Source organism: Pipistrellus hanaki (genome assembly GCF_964339955.1).
Source record: "Pipistrellus hanaki genome assembly, chromosome: 5".
Lineage (NCBI taxonomy): Eukaryota > Metazoa > Chordata > Mammalia > Chiroptera > Vespertilionidae > Pipistrellus > Pipistrellus hanaki.
The window spans coordinates 18321324-18340728 of NC_140507.1; the positions used below are offsets into that span (position 1 = coordinate 18321324).

Genomic DNA, 19405 nt, shown 5'->3' on the forward strand with positions numbered 1-19405 from the left:
TCACACTTCTCCCCAGATGAGCTCCATGAAATACACCAGAAACATTTTTAAAAAATATATATTTTATTGATTTTTTTACAGAGAAGAAGAGAGAGGGATAGAGTGTTAGAAACATCAATGAGAGAGAATCATCGATCAGGTGCCTCCTGCACACCCACACACCCCTCCCCACTGGGGATGTGCCCGCAACCAAGGTACATGCCCTTGACCGGAATCGAACCCGGGACTTTTCAGTCCGCAGTCAGTCGCTCTATCCAGTGAGCCAAACCGGTTTCAGCTACACCAGAAACATTTTGACCTAGGATCAAGTAAGGGAATCTGAGTGACTTTCTTTTTTTTAAGTGAAAACAAAGACACAGACTACAACCTTCAAAAATAAAAAATAAAATTCATTTATTGAACAGGAAAAGTTTAACACATGATCCGTATGCAGAACCCAAAGCAATATCTTCTATTAGCTCCTGCATGATCCTCATCTCTACACATACCATGTGGCAACATACATTCATGTAGACACACAACATACATAGTACTGTGTGGTTATTAAGATCTGCTGGACAGTAGTTTTCATACTCCTCTTATTCACACATTCACTGACACATTTGACAATAGTCACATATTTTTATCATTCACTAAAATAAAATAGCTTCCCCAGTATCACCTTGATTTAAATAAAAGAGCACAGGCACCCTCCACGCTTATCCCCCCTCTGTCCCCCCACACACTCTGATAATCTGGTATCAGCACCATTTATGTCCCCTGGCCAGGGAATGACCCAGTGGTATACAAAGAACAGGGAAGAAATGCAACAGACTGATGCTGTCAGAGCAAACAGCCTTGCAGTCAGCAAGGCCAATTGCCTAAAAGTATCGACCATGATTTCAAAGACAAACCACACCGTCTCCTCTTCCCCTAACAGTCTTGGAGATTTGTAATGTACTCTGGAAAATTTAATTCAACTGCAGACTTGGAGCTGACTCCCTAATCACCAAGTCGTGCTTCTTATACTTTGTGTCTCCGCTGTGAGGAGCCAGCTTTGCGTTCTGACCAGGGCCCGCTGATCAGCTATGAAATAAAACCCACAGATACAAACCCCCTTGCTGTGGATGGTGACTAGAGAGAGCTGTAAACAGACACTGAGGTTTTGCACTTCCAAAAAAATATGAGGCGAGCATGTAGTGTTAGACACAAGTGATATTCTATAATTTTGGGAGAAAATGGAGGAGAAAATAGCAAGACAGGAATACAGGGGTAGGGGGAAGATTTTCCTAACATTCCTATTTGAAGGGATCATCACTTTAAGATAATTGCTAATATTACAATTTTTACCTTTTGTGAAGGTAGAGAGTGAGTAGTGAGCATCAGCCAATGAAGATGGCTGGAAGGTGAGTGACAGAGAAGGAGGGCGGGCATAAGCTGCAGATTCTCAGCTATTGGCCTGCCATACATTCAGAGATATCTGGCCAAGGTTTGTGCAGATGAAGGGCTCCTAGTAGCCGGACAGCAGCACACAACAAATAATGCCACTTGTGAATAATGACAACTCTAGGCAAATTGAATAGAAGATGCCAGGCCATGCGCTTCCCAGCAAGCACCTACATTTAAGGGGAGGTACACTGCCGACCGGGAGCTGGAAACATGCTCCCAATAGTGGCATCTGCAGGACAGAACAAGGGGCTCTGAGCAGCTACCTCCGAGCTAATAAAAACCTGGTAATGCATTGGAGGAGGGGCACAGAGCCTAACAGTATTGGGCCAGAAAATCCAGGATTCGCCTTTGGTTTGGCAGATGCAGCCTCACACTCCAGAAACCTTTGCTCTGCTGCTCCTGATCAGACTGCTACTTATGCTGGAGCTTTGTTCCAGCAAGGTACGGGAGGAGGCGGGGCAGCTGTTCCTAAGGAGCGGTGAGAGGAAACAAAGGGCTCCTGCCTACAGGAGGCCCACAGGCAGCTGGCCCAGAGGGCTGGCTCCAGATGAGGAGGGTCCCTACCCCTGCCATCCTCTGGCTGACCCTTTTACTCAACACCTAACTGCAGTGCAAGTACACAACCAGAAAGGCCCACTGATGGGATTCGCCTTGCCTGGACTTCTGAAGCAGCCATTCGATCAGGCTGTCAAAGCAGGGGCCAGGAAAGAGATCAAACAGGGTGAAGGCCATGCACAAAGCTCCCAAAAGCCCCAAAGCTGGAGCTCTCTTTCCTATATATCACGTTCTCTAGGTCAGGGATCCTGAGGCAATAGCCTGCATTGTGCTAAGACCAGAGGCCAGAGGACCTCAGTATTGTGCTATCCAGCCCTCGTGTCCCAGCATCACAGTCCCAGTGTCACTGCCCACCTGGACAGGACTGCTTCCAGCAGCTCCCTTCATGCACAGAAGCCTCCACCACAGCAGCTGCGGGCAGGACACACATCTGACCCACTCTCCTGGCATGCACCTTCTCACTGAAAACAGCTCTCAGGCCCACTGTGGGGAGACTGCCCGAACCCAGGCTTGCAAAAAGAACATGGTGATTCCTGAACCCACTCTGACAACCTCTAAGCCTGAGGCTTTAGGGGGCAGGGCTGCTGCCATCTCCAGCTAGAATCTTGGTCATATGAGCACCTGTTAGTGACCACCAAAGAGCAGGAACAGTGATGAAAAGTGTCATTACACTAAGGGAGACCAAGACACCACCAATCTCATCTTCCTAAGTTAGGTAGCACAGGAGTCACTGCAATGAGAGAGTTTGGCTTTGGGAGAGAAAAAAGAGAAAAAATTGGGGCTGTAAAGGTGGGTCATAGCCCTTACGAGCTTTGGTGAAACACAAAAACCCTGATAAAATTGTGCTACCTCCCAACTTTCAGGGTGAATGGTAACTCCAGGTAAGGAAGCAAGAGCCTGGTGACAGGAGTGGTCAGCAGGATCCTACCACATATGCATGAACACACACATACATAGACACAGCTCAAGAAGTGGTGTTAATGACTAATTCCCCCCCCGCCCCACCCCCCCCCTGCTAGAGACTTCTCACACCAAGAGGGAAGAAGGGGCAGCCAAACTACAGGCCTTCTCTGTAGTTTGTTCCCAAATATGAAGGCTGACCTAAAGGTGTGCCAACCCTGAGGCCATTTCTGATACTCAGGGGGAGGGACAGGAGTCATATTAGTGTTTAGAACACAGGAGACCAAAATCCCAAGCAAGTGGTTCCTTTAGAGTCCAGGCCATGAAGGCAGCCAGGATGGGACAGCGTCTGCCCTATCCCCTGCTGATTGTAAACAACCAAGCACCACACTTAGTGTCAGACCAGCTGCAGTCAATTCTCTGAACTTAATTTCATACTCTCTATGCACCATGACCTCATCATCTCGTCCATGGCAACAGTGTGGGTGTCTTCCCAGCACAATCGCATGCTGCCATGCTGTTTGCACGTCAGGAGCTGAGGCTCAAAAACAGGCCTGAATGCACAAAGCCACCATTTTATAAGCCTCTGTGGGCAGAAACACACCCCACTCAGCCGTCCTTTACCTCGGCCTCGTGCACTGGCAAATATTTCCCGAGTCCTTCCCGTCTTCTCAGTATGAAATCAGGCAGGCCGATGGGAGGCCAAGTCCATGCCTCCCACAGAGGCTCACAGTCAGATGCTCCTGATTAAAACCTCTGGAGGGCTCAGCCATGTGGGCTGAGGACCTGAGCAGACTTTTCCTGCAGCAAGTTTCTTTTCAGCAGGAGCAGCTCAGTACGGGTGTACCGAGGAAGGAACACGTCACGATCTATTCTAGAGAGTCTAAGAACAAAAGCTAATTTTAAATAAAATATAAATATTTTCAATTGAGGCAGCACTTGATATTTTTGGGGAGCTAAAGCAACTAAGAATATAGTATTGTGACCCACACAAGGAGTCAGAGAGGAGGTATTGCCAGTCACAGCAAGCCAGAGAGAGTAAAAATTAAAAACTCCAGCTTTGGGCGCTGGTTTTAAACTACTAGGTAGATCCAGACACCTGCTGGAGACTTGAAAGGTAGGTGAATATTGAGGTAAAATATTGGGGAGAGAGATGAAAAAGAGATATGCCCGGCTTTCTAAAGAGAGGGAGTTCTCACTTATTTCATCTAGGCCTGGACCAGAAAAGGAGATGCTAAAATTTTTAAATAAAGTGAGCTGTGCAACAAGAATAATTTGGGGGAGGTGGGTCAGAGGAGAGAGACAAGTAAGGGAGGAGGCATGACGAGGGAAAACTGTTGTAAAGTTCTGGGTTAAAGCAAGTATATGAGCAATGATGGCACTGCCACTAAAGGTACCTCCTGCATGTCTGCTACCCACTCTCCTGCTTGCCCTCAGGTCTGGCCCAGGGCACCTAGAAGCAAGGTAGAAAGGTTCCTGAACAGCAACCTTGATTTCCCCCAGAGCCTGGACCCTCCCTGAGGCTCTGGAGCCAGTTGCTAGGGAACACACAGAGGTGGGGTGAGCAGGTGCAGAAAATACACCAGAAAGCTATGCAAAGGCACTGGTGGAGTTGATAATACTGGGAGCAGCGCTTGGCTGGATCAGCTCGTAGAGAGCCTCATATGTCCCCACCACAAAGCCCACGAAGCCCAGGATGCTGATCAGGGCGTCCTTGGCGATGGTGAGGGGGCTCAGGCCCTCTGAGTAGTAGGTGGTGATCTCCAGGAGGGGTGGGATGATGAGGGCCAGGGCACTGCTGCTCACGGAGCCCACTAGGGAGATGACCAGGTCCAGGCGGGGGATGAGGATGGCCAAGATGCCTGTGGGAGAGAGGACAGGGATATTCAAGACTGCCCAGAACTGGAAAAGACCTCACTATTCTATTTTTTAGCAAGTGTCCTTCTCATAAAATGGAGAACTCTAGGGAAACTTAGACATTATCCAGCCCAATCTTTTAATCCACAGATGAGAAATAAATGCCCAGAGAGGTGGAGTAACCTGGATTTCAATGCAAGATCAGCAAAACTGGGACTGGAACTCGTATCTCCCGGCCCTAGTCACCTGGCTATCTCTGTTCATCACTTCCATCACATGACATTCCAGGGCAATCTGGTCCTACTAAGGGAGAGAGTGTAGAGCAAAAAGGAAGTGGGCCATATCTGAGTAACTGCTCCCTCGCTTACCCCTGAGGATGCCTCCAACGCAAACATCTCTACTTGACTGACAAGAAACAAAATAGGGGGGGGGGGGGGACCTTTTTCTGGAACGGTACTATGATAAACCCCATTTCACAGAGCACGTCCATACATGGAAAGTAGAAGTACAGTCAAGACTCAGTTTTTGAACAGGTCGTGAATGAGGAACTGAATTCATATCAATTTAAATAGTTGGGGACCATGCATGGGACCCCACAGCTGCAGAGTATGTATGAGACAGGAGATGTGAATCTGCTGGCCACATTTCAAGGACTTACCAGCCACCTGTGCCTAGTGACTCCTGTCCTGGACAACATAGACCGGAATACTTCCAACACAATAGAATGTCTGGTGCAGTGATTTTCAACCTTTTTCATCTTATGGTACTCATAAACTAATAAACTCATAAATAAACCCATAAACTAAAATTCTGCCAGCACACCAAAAAATACACTTTTTTGCCAATATGACAAAAAAAAAATATAGGTATGATTTTAATTTATTCACACTGAACAGATACTGTTGTGTTGGCTCTCATTTTTTTTCCTGTTAATCCTCATCAAAAGATATTTTTCTAGTGATTTTTAGAGAAAGTGGAAACGGCACAGCAGAGTGAGGGATGGGTACTCCTCGCCTCGAACACACAGTTGTGCCAAAACAGCTCCTCGCCCTGATTTTGTACCATTAAAGGGAGTGTTATTCCTCCGGTGCCAGTCCCTGGTTTCCATGGCTGCTCCACTTGCTAAAGAGAAGGGAGGCCTTTATCAGGGACAGTGAGCCCTGGGAGGAGACAAGACAGATGACCTGCCTGGCCCCTTCCCAGCTCCAAGTCTGCCATTTCCTTTCCATCTCTCACAGTAACCTGAAGGACAGATGGACATTCATGATATGGGTGTGAAATGAAGTCAGATGTGCTCCATCTACTCTGAGATAAGAATTAAGTGGAAAGAGAAATAGAAGCTTGTGTGATCAGAATCTTTTCTCAGATTGAACAGAGATGTTACACTTCATCATGACATTTTTAAAAGCAATCTAAAATTATGTTTTTTTTGTTTTTTGTTTTTTTTTACTGCTAAGGATAAATAAGATAAGCATATTTAACAAAAATATCCTTAACAGAATTTTTTTAAAACAGGCAAAATTTTTCTCTTAAAGCCAGGACCACAGGGTGGCAAAAGACTCTTTTCCTATCCTAAATGAACCAGATACCACAACTGAATCCTAAGTAAAGCCTTGCAGTGGAGAAAGATAATGGGGGGAGAAGGCAAGAAGAATGAGCCTCCCACTAATCTGGGGGAAGAGAAAGAGAAGAGAACCCAAAGTAGCATAAAGCCCCAAGGGTTCAACAGCAAGGATATCTGTTTTGCCACCATGCAAAATGTGGCAAACTACTTTTAACTAATTCCAGAGGTAGAAACCAGGTACTTAGGAAATATATGGGAGCAACTAAAACTTTCAAATGTTCTTATGAGTTAAAGCTCTCTAGAAAGAGAAACTCAAGAAGGTAGAGATCTCAGGATATAGCCAACTGGAACCACCCTCTCCCACTCTCTCTGCGCTTTCCCAGAAGAACACCCCATAAAAGAGGAAGATAGCACACTCCCAACTGCAGGACATAGCTCGCTGAAGCAGCAGCAGAAAGCGGGGCTGAGGACAACTCAGCTGGACCATGTGATCAGTCAAGAGCTCCAACGGTATTACAAAACATCTTCCCTTTGGGTTAAAAAGACTACAAGCGTGATCTAACGGCTGAAGTAACATGACACAAACGGCCATGTTCAGAGCAGGAACCGATTGGGATTCTGAAGTCTGTGGTTTTAGGCCAGCAACAGAAAGAGCTGACTAATGCACAAGAGAGAAAGAATTTAAAAGAACAAATACACACTTACAGAAATATGATCTAAAATCATATCCCAATTGGACACTTACAGCTCTTGGGTCTGAGCTCTTTTCTGCCATTTTATTATGATTGATGGTGGGAAAGCCCACCCGTGTTACTCTTAATCTAGAAATCTACCTTTAAATTAATTATAATCTTAGAATATATAGTTTTATTTAGTTGAAATATAAATTTAAAAAAATACAAAAGCAAGAAAAACAACCTAAATGTTTAATACTAATGGAGTAGTTTAGAAAATATGATCCAGCAATATAATGGAATACTATACAGTCATGAAAATATTTATGAAGGTTATGCATATTCATGATATAATATCCAATAAAATGCATCAAAATTATGTGTATATTATGATTGAAACTATTTTTTAAATGCACCCATGAGGATTCATGCAGAATATGCAAAAGAAAATTATTTTGTTAAGTCAGTGGGATATTGGGAATTTCTTCCTCAAAAATCTCAGATATAGACATTCTCCAAATATCTTTACACTAACTTTATTTTTTCAAGCAATATTTTGGTCAAAATCTAAAATCAGGCTCAAAGTAGCTGTACAGAATCACAGAATTTTAAACTTGAGAGAAACCTTAGTGATCGGATGCCCGTCATATCTTATAATTGAGGCCTAACGAGGGTTCCCGGAGCTGGGGCCCAGGCACAGCTAATTTATGCTGCTTCCTTCTTCATTTAGCTGCAAGACCAAGAAGTATGGAAGGCCAAAAGTTGCAGAGAAGCCACTGTGGATTTGGAAGCTTTACGCTCTAAAGCACATGTGTCAAACACAAGGCCCGCGGGCCAAATCCGGCCGGCCAGGCCTTGCAATGTGGCCCGCACCGAGCTGTCATCACTGCACTCCACTGTCAGTTTATGACATTGTCAGTTTATGACTGTTCAGTAAACCATTCGGCCCGCGATTTAGGCTGGATTTTAGATTTTGGCCCCTTCTCTGATTGAGTTCGACACCCCTACGTCTAAAGGGTCTGGCTCCTGGAATGTTTTATAAGTATGTACTGTAGTCTGAACAGGCCTCTCAGTTGATATTATTTTATGTTATTACATCTCAACAATAGGTTTCTGAAATTCTCATAGCTAACTGAAGTGAAATGTTTCACATGGCAAATACCATAGACAATTAATACCAACCACTGAAGGACAGGTTAGTGCCTCATGGAATCCTAAAAAAGTATTTTTCCTACACCTCTCGGCTCCCCAGATGGAGCCAGCCTCTCCTACACAAGCTTGGACATAAGGTGACCTGCAGAGTTGACATTTATAAACATATGGGCTGAAAGTAAATACTGAAATCATAGCAAAATGAGCACCATTCTCTGGCATGCATGTTTTCCCAGCCCCTCCTCCCCAGAATTCTAAAACAACATAAAAAAGTAGAAGGAGCGCCGGGCCAGTGTTACTCAGTGGTTCAGCATCGACCCATGAACCAGGAGGCTGTGGTTCGATTCCGGTCAGGGTACATGCCCAGGTTGCGGGCTCGGTCCCTGGTGGGGAGTGTGCAGGAGGAAACCAATCAATGATTCTCTTTGATATTTCTATCTCCCCCCCTCCTTTCTCTGAAATCAATTTTTAAAAATGTATATTTTAAAGTAGAGCCATCTTTGGGGGATAGCAGAGAGTGATGAGAAAGTTTAATTTCAATTGGATATAAAAAATTTGAGGCTGGACCAAATTGCCCTGCTCCCCTTGAGGAAGAAGAGGAAAAATTGAGGAGAAGACAAGAAAACACCAGAAATAAAAATAAAACAAGTTGCCATTAAAATGCAGAGGTATCACTGAAAATAATGAGTTACTTCAAAGCTCTAAAATCACATACCAATTAACCTTATGCAAAAACATCTGAAAGTACAAAGAAACAAAAACAAAACAAACTCACATAAATTCGTTTAAGTTGGTGCTACAGTGAAAGGCCACTGCTGAATCCCACAATTACTTCAGAATCTCCAGGGAAAGCTGGGGAAGCCAGAGTGCTCAGATTTGAAGGGGCTGCATCCCTTAATAGGATGACAATGCAATGCTAAGTCACAAGAGATCACAGAAGGAAAAAAACAACTAAACGCGCTTAAAGATCAAAAGCAGCTTGAGTCCTTTGAGTATCATGCTGTAGAAGAAAGATGAGACCCACAGACACAGCCAGGAAAAGTGAAGCAAAAACCAAAGGCATCTAAGGACAGCATGAGGCCTGTGAATCAGAGACTGGTGGCTCCTGCAGGGAGCAGCAGAAAGAAATCTGGCAGGAAGCAAGACATATGCTACTGAAGGCTAAAGCCAGACTTGAGAAGGAAATGAGGCCGCGAAAGGAATCTGGCCCAGCGTCACTGCCCAGCTCTTCGGTCAGGGAGAGCTACTATCTATGCAGTCACAGCACATTTCATCCCAGACAGACCTAAGAGGAACCACTTTGAAACAAAGCAAATCAGGTGAATTATCTCCACCCTTTCTCCCAATGCCCTTTGGATCAAAGAATTGGGGCCCTGAGAGTTGACATTATAAACACCTGCATGTGGAATCTGTCTCCTCAATACTTAAGACTAATCCATCCACAGAAAAAACATACATATCTGAATCAAAGCATCCGCAGTTGCTGACAGAAGACAGGAGTAAAATCTAGAGTCCAAGAATCCTATCAGCACACATTAAGGCAATTTACTGCCTTAAAAAGCAAAATATATCACCTTCCTTCCTTTGCAGTAGCTCTGGGCCAACAATGACCTGTGGGCTGCCCTGGATCAGCTGCTGAGTGTGTTGTTTCTATTGAGCTAGACTAGAGAGAGACTGAAGGTCTACCAAGTAAAGGCTACAAGGAGATTCAGATTCTTGGTTGCCATCAGCTCTCTGAGCCTGGAAAAATCAAGGTGTCCACCCTCTGCCCAATTCCTTTCCAACTCCACCCAGATATAATCCTCCATAGTGCTGTCTAAAATTAAATCAGAAAGCCATAAGGAAAGGCCTTTACTTCTTTACTCTAGTGGGTTCTTTCCACACAGATATCCAGAATGATAAGCTTCTACCCTCTATCCTTGAAGAAACATAAAGAAGAACTGCAGGTAGCTTGAGGAGATCCAATTTGCAATATCTCTAGGCCTGTGGTCGGCAAACTGCAGCTCGCGAGCCACATGTGGCTCTTTGGCCCCTTGAGTGTGGCTCTGCCACATAATACCCCAGCCTGGGCTAGTCTATTTTAAAGAAGTGGCGTTAGAAGAAGTTGAAGTTTAAAAAATTTGGCTCTCAAAAGAAATGTCAATCGTTGTACTGTTGATATTTGGCTCTGTTGACTAATGAGTTTGCCGACCGCTGCTCTAGGCTATTCTCTTGAAGATGTCTATCCTCAGGTAGGCACTAGTCTGTTCCCTTGAAGGGGTCTATCCTGTGATAGACATTTGTCTGTTCCCCTAACAAGGTCCATTCTGTGAGAGGCACTTGTCTGTTCCCCTGACGAGGTCTGTTCTCGGAGAGGCACAAGACTGTCTCCCTGAGGAGTCCATTCTGAGATAGGCACTAAGCTGTTCATAACATTTTGCTTGGATGGTTGAAGAGGATGGATAATCTCCTGCCTGCCCTTCTCTTGCTAACAGGCAACCAATAAAATAATTTCTGATTTCCCATACTATGAATGAATGCCAGACAACATCCACAAATTTCATCCCTAAACACTCAATTCTGGTTCAATTAAAAAATCATAGAGTCCTAAATTTATTCCAAAGATGAAATGAATAATATTAAAATTTCTGGGGAAGTCTCAATGTATTATGAAAAATCATCTTGTCCCAAAAGAATAAAAATTTAAAAAATAAAATAAAAAGCCAATATAGCCTAAAGAGAAATATATGATTTAAGAATTTCAATTTGAAAAGCAATTGCAAATCTCCTAGAATTTAAATTAAATGGTACAGATCAATTCATTTGGGGTTCTCTATTGTATCAACTCACATCATTTGAAAAAAGTAGAAATAATTTTTGTTTTAAATTGATACCAGTTTCAACCAACAGCAAATAGGATGAAATTTTATCTCTTAATTCACACCCATACATGTGTGTTCCAGAGAAGAGAAATAAAACACAAAGTGATTAATCAAACACCTGATTAAACAACAGAAAATTTTCTAAGAAACCTTTATGTAGACCAATATCCAAAAATGTCTAGAGGAGTATCATGCAGCTGAAAGGAAATCTAAGGAACAGACTGTCACTGCAAAAGTGATCATTTGAAAAAACAAGTAAACATGTACCACCTATCAAAGTAACCTGTACTCACTGGTTATGAATATGGTGAAATAGCTCTCTTTTAGGCTTTTACTGTATTTTATATGGAATAGTACTTATACATCTTTACTATGACTTTTGACCACCTCCGTAGCATTTCACACCATATTGATAAATAAATGTCAGTTCCCATTCCCATGTACTGTATAGTGCATATGTCATTAATTCACCTAACCATCTGGACACATCTCAACTCTGAAACAGGAGCGTGCCCAGCCTCTGGTACACCTACACTGGCAATTTCACTACAATGTAAACTCTCCCTCATGAAAGCCCTTTTGGGGAAAAAAAAAAAAAACAAGGCAATTCTCCCATGTCCTACTCACATGTTAGGCAAACCACCATGGTGCGCACCAACAGGTCCACCACCAGCTCCCAATGCTCAGGCACGCGGGACACGAAGAAGGGAATGATGATCTCGGCTGGGACAAAGAACTGGATGGCATAGGTGAAGAAGATGCCAATGGAGTAGAGCAACTTCACCGACTGATACAGCCTGCAGAGAAAAGCCAGACACATTCAAAAGCCGCTCCGCACACTCATATAGTAGTAGGCATAGTGCAAATTGGTCCGGTCCCATTGTGATTTGACCATATCTATCCAAGCTACAGATGCATGTGTTTTTTGGACACAGCAGTTTCATATCTAGCAATTTATCTTGTAGATATATTTGCACATGTGCACAGAAACTTATATCACTGCTGCGTTATTTAAGCACAAACGACTGAAAACGGTTTAAATGTTAACCAGTGGAGAACTGGTTAAATATATCATGGTGTCCCCATATAGCAGTTAAAAAGCGTGAGGCACAACTCACATGGGATTAGCTTTATGATATACTATATGAAGCAGTACAGTGTCTACAGTGTGCTGCAATTTGTTTAAAAAGAGAAAAACTATTGCCCCTCACAGACATACATGTGACACTCTTACACACATGAAACATCTCCAGAAGAAAACGTTGATATGGTTGCCTCTGAAATGGAAAGTTGTAGAACTGGGGAGTATAGGAGGTGAGTGGGAGCTTAACCTTTTCTGTATACTTTTTAACATTTGAAATCTTTACCAGAGGCATATATCCTTTCAAACATAAAACAATTAAAAATACAAATAAATGTAACAAGCCTGTTTATTTATATCCTCCCATCTAATTCAGAGCTCCCTAGAATCAGATGGTGACCAGCAGGATCAAGAGGCAGGAGCAGAATTTATCTTTCCACCCACTATAGCCGTCTTCCTATCACTGCTTCATGTGCAGCTTCTTAAGAAGACCATTAATTCGTCGGGAGATATCTCTGTCTACCCCATGCCTACGACTATGCAGAATAGAATAAAAGCCTTACAAGCACTTATGGATCTCACATGACCATTAAATGGAAGACCGCTCTGTTCCTAAGCAAAACTCCATGTCAAACAAGACCCTGAGGGGTTGAGCAGTAAGAAACATAGGCCTCCCTCCCTTGTTGGAAATCTATTTAAAAGTGATGATTATATTGTATATAACATGCACTGAATTTCTCTGTGGTTGAACTAAATACCTGAAACATGTTCTTGTGCTAGAAGCAGAATACCCCAGGAGAGACTGAGTTTGACAAAAGGTCTTACTTGCTCTAAGAATAGATAATAAAAACTCTTTGGAAAAAATCAGCCAATGGCTCTATAATTAAACTCAGGGCAGCACCAAAGCTTGCTGGAGTTCAGGGAAGTCAGGAATCAGAACAGCCACCTGCAGGCCAAATAAATTGTGCCTGAATTGAGGCAGAAAGATTAGAATAGCTGGGTTTAAAAATCTCAGAGGAAAGGAGACAGATGCCCATGGCTTTATATTATGTGGGCAGCTTCTGCTGCTCCTGATCCACTTATGTTGTTATGCCGAGCTACCACCTGATTCTCGATAGGGAATGTAAAAGCAAGCATCAGAGGAAAAGATAAAGAAAGAGTTTCTAAAAAACAATAACCCATTTCAGGGCTACCAGTTGGATGGCCACATAACAAACTTAGCTCCCAGACCCCTGCTGACTAGAGTATCGTTTGCTAAACACAGACTACTGAATAAACATTTTTCTCAATTTTCTCAAGCTGCCCTTGCACAATGCCTCACCAATCAGAGCTCTAAAAAACACACTGGCAGATCAACGGGCCATCTCGAAAGGTTATTCTGATCCCCAGGGCACTCAGCAAGCATCTGTGTCTGCTTGCAGCTGCTCTCCATAATGAAATTTTAATCTTCAAAACAGAACTGTTGCTTAGGACACACCCTGTGACATCTAGTACCTTTTTAGGAAGCATTTCAATATGTCTATTTCCCTATAATACAGCAACCAAAAGTTAAGGAAAGTGAGATATAGAAGGGCCCCAATAACCCTTGGTCCAAGGTGAGAGGCCTCCATGTGCATATCAAATCAGTGACTGCATGGGAGAGGCTGGAGACTAAGCAGATATGCCCTATCTCTATTTGGACTGGTTTAAGGTGAATAGACTAGATACTTGGCCCTTGGAGTTTCGTATTTCCAGGGAAAAATAGTATTTCAATCAGCTTATCAACCCATCCATTCAGGATATGCCTCCATAGGAATTACCCAAACAAAGACTAAAGCTAGGGCAACATTCTACTTCTCCATGACACCAACATACTATTACAAAGCTCTTTCTCGTGCATATCATTTGATATTCATGGCAATCCTGGCAGGAAGAAATGACTATTCCTCATTCCCAAAAGAGGGAAGAGAGGCAGCAAGAAGCTGTGATTTGTCCAAGGCCACAGAGCTAGTACATGGCAGATCACCTCTGTCCTCTACGCCCCAGCTGCTTCATGATAACATCTCCTCATGTAGAAAATGCTTCAGTCTCAGCATTTATTCCTCCTTTTGTCCAAAATCATTCCCTGGGTGATGATCACACCAAGGGCTTGGATAAAATGGAGAAATGGACGGCTGCTGCCATCATACAGCTTACAGTACAGGCAGATGAACCATTACAATGCAAAGGAATAAAAAGCCTATTGGGAACTTATGGGAGCAGAGGGAAGGGGCATCTCATTGAGACTTGAAGTGTGATCAGTGAGACATCAGAGTTTCTCAAAAAGAGCAACTCCTATACCAAGTCCCCCTCACTGAATGGGAACCGGACAAGGCACATTAAGAAAGGCAAGCGGAAGCCTTTGAGGAGCTCTCCACAAGGCATGATCGGACTGAGTGTTCTCTCCAATGCATGACTGCACTGAGCATCAGGCAGCTCACACAAGTAACAAGGAGGAGCCCTGATGTGGAGAAAGATTAAGATACAGGCAGCGCGTGATGGGTCTCCTCTTCCACTCTATCTAAAAGCAATGGAAAAATATCTTGGGTGAGGATTCACACACACACACCAAAAAGAATTAAAGTGAAGCAGGCTGACTTAAGAGATAAGTAAGAGAAAGAATCTACATTCTGACCTATTAGAGTTATTTTAAAAAAATCTAGTGTTCCTGGGCTTCCATCCTCACCCACTTACCAGCAGTTGGGCAGGTTGAGGGTTATGCTGCCTTGAATATCAGCTCCAAATTGCAGGTACCCCAAACATCCCAGGCTGATGTAGAGGGTAGTGACAATGGCCATTCCCACATACAGTATGACTGGAAATTTCCGGGGATCCTTCATTTTGTTTTCAAGGGGCAGAACCTATGAGAGTAGTGAAAGAGAAGAGAAAACACAGCAAAGACCAATATTAATGGCCAATAAAAAAATGTAGTATTTTCAGAAAAAAGTAATTTCTTTATCCTTAGAATTTCCGAAAAGGACATCTATCCTTTATTAGAGAGACAAACAAATAAATGCAAGTTATTTCCTCAGTAGCTCTCCTCTCAGAGCTTGAGACATAGAGCCCATAATGTCAACAGAGAACTCCTGAGAGGTTAGGATGGCGAGACTGAAACCCAAGACTCCTGGTCCAGACTAACACCCTGCCTCCTGCTCTGAGATCACTGTAGGCTGAGAGTTCTTTTTGCCCTTTGAATGCAGCCGCCGGTAACTAACAGACCCTTTTGCATCATACCCACCAGGTGGTGACATAGGTCAGTTGTAGCTCATCTGAGATCATACTTTGCTAATCTGTCTAAAGAATACAACACACAGGTCAGGGAAAACGGCCACTCTAGTCCACAGAAATGGTTTTCTTACCTCAAAAGGGGTAGACACCAGCAGTGACAAGTTTAAACCTCCAAGTTAGAAGAACTGAGGTGATGCATGACTTAATAGAGGATCTTGTTTATTCAGGATCTTGGAGATATATAGTAAAACCCAGTTTCTAGACTCCTATTTCAAACCATTGACCCTTGCCGTCTCCTCCCTCACAGCACAGGACATTCTAAAGCAAAGGAAAGATTAGGAAGACTGGTTCACTTAGAACAGGGAAGAAAGCAGGTATGATTGTGACAATCTTCACAATCTGCCATCAACTGCTTCTGGCATGACTGACAAGGAAAAGCAGCACAATGCAATGACTACAAACTATCTCTGACCTTGTCATTACACTGATTTGCCTCCAGTGCTTGTGGCCATGAGGCAGAGCAGGTCTGTGCCAGACACACTCCAGCAGACGCCACGAACAAAAGCCTGTGCTCTGAGGGGAGCAACAGCTCTGCATTTCCAACTGGCTTTCAGCAACCCCCATCCTACCAGCTCAAGGTCTCAAGCTATAGTAGGTCCATATGCAATAAGAGTCAGTTTCTAAGCTTTCCTTTAGCTTCCTCCTATGAAGAGTCTAAAGAGACAGAGGGCAGGAAACTTTCTCCTCCATGTCTGCCAGACATGCTCAACAGTCCTCAAATCCAAACTAACAGTCCAAACAGCAGTGTTCTCTCTATTGTAAAAATAGAAAACAGAAACATCTTGAAGTAACAGATGATCGTGATTACAGAATGACTCCATATTCAAGTTGTGGCTAATGAAATGAAGTAAAGAATAACTTCTGCTCTGTACTATTAGGGAAAACTGATAAACTCAGTACAATGCACTCTGAGGACACAGGACCTCCAGGCATCCTTCCACATTTACTCAACCTCTTCTTCCCACTCCTGCCACTTTCTCACTGTTGCAATACGGGGCCATTTAGGCCTCTGCCCCAGCAGCAGGGAAACCACTGGTGTTTGTGAATCAAGGTGAGACATTCTTCCTGGGTGATGAGAAGCCCCAAGAAGGAATATAGGAAAAGTTTAAAACCCCAGGACAACCTCTACACAATCACTCTGAAAGCCTCCCCCATAATGTTAGTGCTTTCACACAGTCCATCAGCACTACTTCCTCTCTATTTTGACAAAAATTTGTCAGGCTCCTACCGTGTTTCCCCGAAAATAAGACATCCTACGAAAATAAGACCTACTTACAGGTTTCCTTCTGAGTGAAATATAAGGCATCCCCCTGAAAATAAGGCCCCCCTAGGCTAAACATGAGAGATTTGGTCCACTGATTCTGAAAGAAATGGAGTCACAAGAAATTCACCAGGAAATTCAGGAATTGGATTGTTATGATGATGTTCCAGAAGATGATGACATGATTGTCATTGAATAAATGAGTAAATTCTTAATACTGTAGGATTCACAGTTTGTCTGGTTTGTGTTGACAACTACCGTACCGTATACAGGTAATAAATTTCCTTTATTTTCATTTAACAATAAATGTGTACCGTATTCTTCTTCATGGAAAAATAAGACATCCCCTGAAAATAAGACCTAGCGCATCTTTGGGAGCAAAAATTAATATAAGACACTGTCTTATTTTTGGGCAAACAGGGTATTTTGAGTTAAATTTGCCATCACCTGAAACCAGAAGAATCTTGATTGACTTTGATACCTAGCCAGGTATTTATCTATTTCCCACCTAGTTGGAGGACTTCCCAAGGGCAAAGACCATATCTCATTTAACACCATAGCCCAATAAGGTTGATTATGTGCTTGGCACAGAGTTAAGGTAACTTCACAAGTTTATTGATTTAAAATAAAACTGATATCAGTAATAAAAATAAAAATTATTCAATGCTCATCATATGTCAGGGACTCTGTGAAGCACTTAACATATATCTCACTTAATCCTAATAATTACTAAACATTAAAATCACTTTTCAGAGGCAAACAGTGAAGGTCAGATAGGATAAGTCCTTGCAAAGGTCACTCAGCTACTTTCTGGCAGGAAGACTCTACATTCCAGACCCTACATTCCTAATTGCCATGTACTATTGCTTAGTGCACATACAGAAGATGGGTGTGCAAAAGTGCTGGTTTGAATGTAAACATTCTCAAATTGCATATAATTTATTTTCAAAAGTTGGAGCTGAGGAACTTCAATGAAATCCCTGAAGTTCTGTACACTAACTGGTCATTAAGTCTCAGAAGATTATTTCTAATAGCTTTTCCTCAGCATTCCTTAAAGCATTCCTCAAGGACACCAAGGACACCAGAGAATCACAGCGCAGCTCTTACCATCCCGATGCCTTCAAATGCAAAAATGGCTGTGCCAAAGAACAGAGGGTAGGTCTTCCAGGGTGCTACCAAAGGGAGGCGCCTGGGGTCTGGGATCCCCTAAAAGAGAGAAAATAAAACAAAGCAAAAGCTATATGAACAGAGCTTCGAGATTTGAATCCCAACGTCAGACAGGTCACACCTTTCCTAATCCCTAGATTTTCAGAAGGTAGAAAGTCTGACACCTGACAGATGATTGGGGAACATTTAGCCTGTATATATTTTTCCCTTCAGGATGAGAAAACCCACTTGGTTTGGAAGAGGACTAGCCCAATGTACCATAAAAAAATTCAAATGTCAAAAAAACCCAGCAACACTCAAATGCTGAAGCCTGCACAAGAAAAATCACATTCTTTTCATAGGTAATCCCATCCCTAGAAATTTAATCTGATCAGGAAAAGGAAAAGCAAAATATAGAAAAGTTGAACAAAATTATTAGTAACTAAAAACGACCTAAATGCTCCCAAACAAGTGAACATTTAGTTTACTCAGATCAACTATGCCATAGAATATCACACTATTTAAAAAGTAAAATCTAAGATAACTAAGTAGCACATGAAAAACTACTTATGAAATAATAGTTAAAAATTTTTTTTAAATGTATATATTCACTATGCTACAACTACATGAACACTCCACACAGATAAAGCTGGAGGGAAGATGGTATATTTTTAGATGCGTTCTTTTTCCTTTTTTTCTACATTTCTTTCTTTAAAAAAAAACAAAACTTATAAATAAGTTTGAATAAGTTTGAGTACTTGGAAAATATTGATAGGAGTATTGAAACATTTGTGGGGGGGGGGGGCAAAAAGAGCATTTAAAAAATAGGCAAAATAAAAACCAAGGCAACTGGCAACTGCAGGTATAATGTAAGGATGTATAAGCAAGAAGTGGAGAAACAGAATCCTACCAGCTCACCACTGGACAGTAGTGCCCAATAACAGACAGCATCGAAGAAGTAGGATGCAGAGTGGGCTAGAAGCTGCCATCCTTTTATAATTCGGCTTTAAAAAAAAAAATATATATATATATATATATATATATATATATATATATATATATATATGTGTGTGTGTGTGTGTGTGTGTGTGTGTGTGTGTGTGTGTATATATATATATATTTTTAATTGATATTATACAGAGAGGAAGGGAAGAGGGATAGAGAGTTAGAAACATTGATGATAAAGACAAATTGATCAGCTGCCTCCTGAATATCCCCTACTGGGAATGTGCCCGCAACTAAGGTACATGCCCTTGATAGGAATTGAACTTCGGAACCTTCAGTCCACAGACTATGCTCTATCCACTGAGCCAAACTGATTAGGGCTATAATTTGGCTTTTTAAACCGTGTGTGTACATTGCTTAGATTAAAATAAAAACTGACTTTACAACTGCCTTTTACAATGTTTTAAAAATGATTTAACTATAGAGGTATTTAGATAAATATGGGGCATGTTCTAACAGTATAACAGAATAATATCAGTGAACAAACGAAGATCTAGTATTAAGCTATGTAAATGGGCTTCTCTTTAAAAGGTTTCAAAGTGATTATACTAATGGTCTCCCTAAAAATGTAAAGAATTTTAAAAATACTTTTTTTTCAGCTGCTGCTAAGAAATC

General features: G+C 42.4%; 1 protein-coding gene and 1 long non-coding RNA gene across 4 annotated transcripts in view; both read right to left on the reverse strand.

The window, feature by feature from the left end:
* Positions 1 to 368: 368 nt before the first annotated feature.
* LOC311622747 (proton-coupled amino acid transporter 1) overlaps positions 369 to 19405 on the reverse strand; it is a 39205-nt gene continuing 20168 nt past the window's right edge. For 2 of the 3 annotated variants that reach the window (XM_084884058.1, XM_084884057.1), the window contains exons 8-11: positions 17747 to 17845; positions 14785 to 14951; positions 11619 to 11788; positions 369 to 4745 (exon numbers count right to left, since the gene is read on the reverse strand). In XM_084884058.1, coding sequence (XP_084740184.1) covers positions 4474 to 4745; positions 11619 to 11788; positions 14785 to 14951; positions 17747 to 17845 — 708 coding nt within the window. In that variant the 3' untranslated portion in view covers positions 369 to 4473. The remainder of the gene's footprint in view (positions 4746 to 11618; positions 11789 to 14784; positions 14952 to 17746; positions 17846 to 19405) is intronic. The other variant, XR_014795020.1, reaches the window with a different exon arrangement.
* Positions 7458 to 11609, reverse strand: LOC311622764. The gene is made up of 2 exons (XR_014795022.1): positions 7987 to 11609; positions 7458 to 7776 (listed from the first exon to the last, which is right to left on the reverse strand). It is a non-coding gene; the product is annotated as an uncharacterized lncRNA (long non-coding RNA).